The sequence below is a fragment of the Tamandua tetradactyla genome, chromosome 13 (genome assembly GCF_023851605.1).
Source record: "Tamandua tetradactyla isolate mTamTet1 chromosome 13, mTamTet1.pri, whole genome shotgun sequence".
Lineage (NCBI taxonomy): Eukaryota > Metazoa > Chordata > Mammalia > Pilosa > Myrmecophagidae > Tamandua > Tamandua tetradactyla.
The window spans coordinates 74,111,283-74,117,670 of record NC_135339.1 but is presented as its reverse complement, the minus strand read 5'-3'; the positions used below and the strand labels follow the sequence as shown (position 1 = coordinate 74,117,670).

General features: G+C 49.8%; 1 protein-coding gene across 1 annotated transcript; it reads right to left on the bottom strand.

Moving 5' to 3' along the window:
• Positions 1-257: 257 nt before the first annotated feature.
• On the bottom strand, positions 258-1,661 carry LOC143653239 (transformer-2 protein homolog beta). The gene has a single exon (XM_077124421.1). It carries the CDS (start codon positions 1,228-1,230, stop codon positions 736-738), a length of 495 nt encoding a protein of 164 aa, XP_076980536.1. The 5' UTR covers positions 1,231-1,661; the 3' UTR covers positions 258-735.
• Between the last annotated feature and the right edge of the window lie 4,727 nt (positions 1,662-6,388).

Genomic DNA, 6,388 nt, shown 5'->3' with positions numbered 1-6,388 from the left:
ATACATAATACAGAATACACAAAGGCTGACAAATCCACATGTAGATAAGCATTATGCATTTGCTGTATTGAAATCTTTAGTTCTCATACTAGCAGTACAGAGTTACAGAGCATAATTTTAACACTTAGTTGCAGGTATATTTAAGTATGGTATTTATCATGGACTAGAGGAAAATGGGCATTTTTTTGTCTTTAAGCTCACTAATGACAACTTAATCTGCACAGTTCTGCTAAGCATTGATATGTTAGAAAGAAAAGTAGAAATCAAAGTATTTATTGTTGCTTTTTGCCATTTGGTAGCATTTTACACACAGGCTTCGATCTTCAGAATACCCTGGATTCAGTAGAAAAACCTTTTAAATGAAGTTTTTACAATAGAAACTTCTCAGCAGTCAAAATTTAGACTGTAAAAAAATACATGCAAAACATACTTTTCTGAAAACACTTAACTTTGAACAAAGCACCAAACTACACCAATGCAGAATGAAAACAGCATTTCAACTCCACCAAAAGTAGTCATCATAAAAGGTGTCAAGTCACCTAACTTCACTAGGCACTGCTCACTTTTTAAACAGGAGACAATAAAAAATATTGTCCACAAACATATCCCAACTCTAGGGCCGGTTTCAGGAAAAGTCTTCAACTTCATGCTCTAATAGCGGCGAGGGGAGTACCATCGAGATCTGGAGCGTGATCTGTATCCTCCACGACTGTAATAAGGAGAAGGTGACCGCCTTCAGTAAATCTGATCTCTGTCTTGAGCAGCTCTCCATCCTCCACCTCCTCCACCCCCTCCTCTGTATGATCTGCTATAGTAGTCCCGATCATCATAGCCTCGGTCATAGCCTCGGTCATAGCCTCGGTCATAGTAATCCCGACGGCGAGAGCTGCCATAGGTAGGTCTCCTCATGTAAATTCCTGGTGTTGGGGTATGGGGTCTTTTCGTTATAGAGAAATCAACTCTGATCCTTCCACCATCAAGCTCCATTCCATTGGCACGTTCTTTAGCTTCCTTGGCATCATCTACATTTTCAAAATATACAAAGGCAAATCCTCTTGAATGTCGAGACTGCTGGTCATATACAATAGACACGTCAGCAATAGGGCCATATTTAGAGAACACTTCTCTTAAATCTCTTTCTGCGGTGTACAAGCTCAACCCAAATACGCCAAGACAACAGTTGGGATCAGGATTTGCCCGATTTCCAACATGACGCCTGCGAGTAGACATGGGAGAATGACTGTGGCTATGCCGTCTGCGATAATCTCGACTGTAAGACCTGCTACGTGATCATCTATGGGAGCGGGACCAAGACCGTGACCTTGTGTAGTGCCTTCGAGAACTTCTTCTGGATCTAGACCTAGATTCAGATCTGGACCTGGACTTTGATCTGGAACGCCTGGGATCTTCCTTGGAGCGAGACCTTGCAGGGGTATGCCTTGCAGATTTCCCAGATCCATGAGCACTTCCACTTCTGGAAGCAGAACGGGATTCACGTTCGCCGTACTTCTGTTTGCCACTGTCGCTCATGACTCCCGGCTGCTGTCGTCGATCGATGTGCTTAGGCGAAGCTGCCAACCTCAGGTGCCTTCTTTATCGAGGCTCCGCCGCAGCCTCTCAGAACACTGGTTTCAGAGTCGCTCAGAAACGAAGCGCTCTGCACCGCCTCCGCACGCACTCTAACTCCAGATGTAGTATCTTAATGATGATAAAAACTCAATTTCATTCTCTTGGTTCTGTTTTCTTAGTGTGGCCTACCAGCTTCAAGTTTATATGTTCTCAGTTTCACGTAGAGTAGAAAGAGCGCTTTTCCTTCTTAGTCGTTCCAACTCAAATCCCAGGATTGAGTCTCCTTGGTCTAGCTTGGACCATGGGCCAATGCAGATCAGTTGCTGTAATTGAGGAGGATGGAATATGGTGAGAGACTTCCTGAGTCACTCGCCCATAGCTAGAGTTGGAGTGGGGAAGTTGGTTCAGCCTAAGCAACAATCACGGTTCTGCTACCTGGACAAGAGGAAACGGATGCTGAGCAGGTGAACAAAGAAAACAATAAAACAGGTGTCTACTTCAGTGAGTTTTGATCATGTACATATGTGTTTTACAGCTATTAAGTGGCAGTATCAGAATTTGAAGCAGATTCTATCTGCCCTCGAAGTCACGGTCCTCCTAGCTGCTCCTCTAGCCCTGCGTGAACACTTCTAACATATGACCTCCTGGGCACATGGTCAACCCGCTGGAGCCAGAGTCCCTCCAGGGACTGGGAAATTACCACCCCCTTTAGCAGATGTGTCCATTTTTACAGAGCTGAAATGCGACTTCTTCATTTTAAGGGAACAGTTTTATCTTGTCTCTAGTCATGGCATGAGAGGAAAAGCACCCCGTGTTGAAGGAATTCTGGGCTCTGGTGGGGAGAGGAGGGCAGAAGGCTAGCAGAACCTTCTTGAGAACTTAAGATGCCAGTGTCTCCCTGCTGTGCTGGGGCAGGAAACTCTGGGACTGACTAGCCCAGACCGAGGCCAAGAAGGCTATTCAGGGTGGGGAGGAGTGAGCGGGAATGAAGGGCAGAGTCCCACCCCTCACACATGCACCAGACCCCACCCCTCGCACATGCACCCAGACCCCCACCCCTCGCACGTGCACCAGACCCCCACCCCTCGCACATGCACCCAGACCCCCATCCCTCTCTCATACACCCAGTCCCCCACCCCTCGAACATGCACCCAGACCCCCCACCCCTCTCTCATACACCCAGTCCCCCACCCCTCACACGTGCACCAGACCCCCACCCCTCGCACATTCACCCAGTCCCCCACCCCTCGCACGTGCATCAGACCTCCACCCCTTACAAATGCACCAGACCCCCACCCCTCACACATGCACCCAGACCCCCACCCCTCACACGTGCACCAGACCCCCACCCCTCGCACATGCACCCAGACCCCCACCCCTCTCTCATACACCCAGTCCCCCACCCCTCGAACATGCACCCAGACCCCCCACCCCTCTCTCATACACCCAGTCCCCCACCCCTCACACATGCACCAGACCCCCACCCCTCGCACATTCACCCAGTCCCCCACCCCTCGCACGTGCATCAGACCTCCACCCCTTACAAATGCACCAGACCCCCACCCCTCACACATGCACCCAGTCCCCCACCCCTCACACATGCACCCAGTCCCCCACCCCTCGCACATGCACCCAGTCCCCCAACCCTCACACATGCACCCAGTCCCCCACCCCTCGCACATACACCCAGTCCCCCACCCCTCGCACATGCACCCAGTCCCCCAACCCTCACACATGCACCCAGTCCCCCACCCCTCGCACATGCACCCAGTCCCCCACCCCTCTCTCATACACCCAGTCCCCCACCCCTCACACATGCACCCAGTCCCCCACCCCTCACACAGGCACCCAGTCCCCCATCCCTCGCACATGCACCAGACCCCCACCCCGCACACATGCACCCAGTCCCCCACCCCTCACTCATACACCCAGTCCCCCATCCCTCGCACATACACCCAGTCCCCCATCCCTCGCACATACACCCAGTCCCCCACCCCTCGCACATGCACCCAGTCCCCCATCCCTCGCACATACACCCAGTCCCCCACCCCTCGCACATGCACCCAGCATGTACAACACTTTACCCTATTTACTTGCCATGGCTTTGTCCATCATTATGGGTAGACCTATGTCTCCTCACAGAGACTGCCTCTGCTCAGATTTAAAATCCCTTGAGGACAGGGACTGTGATTTCCATTTTCAGCAAGATTTATGGGGTACTTCAGAGGTGCCATATCTGAAAGCTCTTGGAGCAAATAGACCTGGAGGAGAAAGAAGGCATCAGTCCCCCTTGGGGTGCCATCTTCACCAGGGCTGCAGGAGTGTGCGCACGGGTGCATGTGTGTGAATGTGTGTGCATATGTGAGTGCATGTGGTGTGTTTATGCATATGTATGTGACCTGTGTGTTACATATGTGTTGTGTGTAGTGTGAGTGTGTTGTGCATATATGTAGGTGTTGTGGGTATGTGTTGTGTGTGCATATGTATGTGAATAACAAGAAGAGACATGTAAAAGATATCTGTTTTTTCCTGTGATAACCCAAGCTGATCATGCTTTTGCTTCTTTTTTTTTAGAAAGGATGAAAAATGTGGCCAGTGGCATTTCCCCAGCTGTTCATGGCTTGAACATGTTGGATATCAGGAAATATGATTATTTCTTATTCAACTTATTCTAATTATTGCAGGAATTATAAAGCACAGCTTTATATCGAGAATACGATACCATTGGGTTTTGCATTTAGTGCTTTGATTAGCTTTACTGAGGATCTCCACATCTTCCAAGCCACTCTCTCCAGGCTTTTCCTTTCAACCTCCTTTTGGTTATACTTCTCGGCCCTGGGGCCTGTCCTGCCTCACTGTAGTTCAGTTCTCCCTTTTTCCGAAGGCTTTTCTGCCTCAGGTCACTTCTGTGTTAGGGTTTCCCACCCCAGAGGGCCAGCGTTTATGGTCTATTTTTTCATGTTGGTGCCCGGCTCCAGCAGAGACCAGGCTGGCCGTGGGCCCCTCCTGCCGCAGTTCCGAGCAGGCCCCACTCATGTCCTGGGCGCCGTTTGGGATGCGCTCCCCAGCCACCCGGGGTTGGCCTGGCACTATGTGGCCTTGCATCGCTGTGCCTGGAAACGCGTGGGGTCCACCCACGAGCGCGGCTCTGTGGTCTGCGGCCACGGTAGGAGGCCCAGGGCCGGGCTGCTGCTGTGGGACTGATGGAGGGGGACGGAATCTGGACTGGCTGGTCCGAGTAGAGGATCCTTCTTTTTTGGTATTTATTTTTCTTCCTCTGATTCAGGATTTGTGAAGTTCTTCAGTCTGTCATTCTCCAGAGTTCTGAGAACTGGGACTTGTCCTGTTATTAGTTGTTTCTGAGGGCAGATTGGTCCAGAGGATGTCTTGTCGCCATCTTGATGACGCATACTGACAGGCCTACTGTTTTTAAGGGCAGAGAGGAGATTTCTCAGAGGGTGGAGCTACAGCCGGGAGGGAAGAGGGAAGAGGGAAGAGGGAAGAGCTGGCCCAGAAGTCAAGGAAGCTGAGGCGGGATCCAGGGAAGGTGCAACACGGCAGGTCCTGCTGCCCTCTCGTCAACAAGGTAAGTCAGTAGATAAGCTACAATATGCATGAGCTAAAATAGCTGATATTTTACTTCTGAACCTCAAATCACATTCGGGAATCCCTCAGAGCCCGCCCTTCAGCCGCCAAAGGCCAGTCACATGCGCACCCAGGCTCACACGGAACTAATGCTACTCTGCAGTAGCAGATTTTGATCAGCAAGAGGTTGTTAGTCATGAGTTCACGCCAACTCTGAGTGAAAGGAAGCCAAGCCGTGGTGGTCACGCTGTGCGGCAGGGGCGTCTTTTGATCTTGGTTACACACTGTGGATGGGAGGTGGATCTCCTCTGGAAAATCCTTCTGGTGGGATCCGACCCATCATAGTGTGGATGGATTTGTGTCTAGGTTCTTGACTGCACTGCAAGAAAGAATTCAAGGGCACAGCCCAGAATAGAGTAAGCAGGTAGTCTGGCCTTGCAAGAGAGGCGAGAGGCCCTGACACTGTGGTACATCTGTTTTTATTGATTTTTTTTCCTTTTGTAACTTTTATCAACTATTTTACTACCCTCTCCTTTCCCCTTCTTCCTTGATGCTTGGGCATAGATGACTCACTCAGGTGGGGTCCATTGGCCCCCAGGTTCAGTTTGTTATGGTTCTTCTCAGAGGTATCTTTCTCCTTGAGACCTGCCTGCTCCATGGAATTTGCTCTTTGCTTATCAGCCAGCCAACAACCCTCATTTTAACTCTGCCTCAATAGCACCACCGAACTCACAGGGTCATAGTGCACGAAGGTCCACCAACCGCCCTCACTCCTGAGAGCAACTGGACATTGAGCTTTCTTATCCCCGCTGGCTCCTTGGTCACATTTGAAAGGAATCATCCCAGTAGCTAACATGTTATAGACCACTTTCTTGAGTGCTTTGCATGTATTATCTTTTTTATCATCCCAGCTTCTATTATCCATATTTAAAAGATGAGGAAAAATGAATTAAATAATGTGTACAAATGGTTGACCCAGGATTTAAGCACGAGCAGCCTGACTCCAGAGATCACTTTCTAAACTGCTATGCTGTGAACATCTGCATGTCTCTTTCGATTTTCTGGAAAATACTCCTCAGCCTTGCTCAAACACCTGGAAAATATGATTTTAGGTGAAAACACATTATAAATAAAAATTAAGGAATGCTTTCTGACCTAAGTTGCCTCACCCAGTTTTGTCAGCATTCTGCTCCCTGGGGAGCAGCATAGGATCGAAGTCTCACCCACCGTGTGT

Excerpts from the sequence above, each read along its gene's own strand:
- LOC143653239 (XM_077124421.1), bottom strand. The coding sequence starts at position 1,230 with ATGTCTACTCGCAGGCGTCATGTTGGAAATCGGGCAAATCCTGATCCC.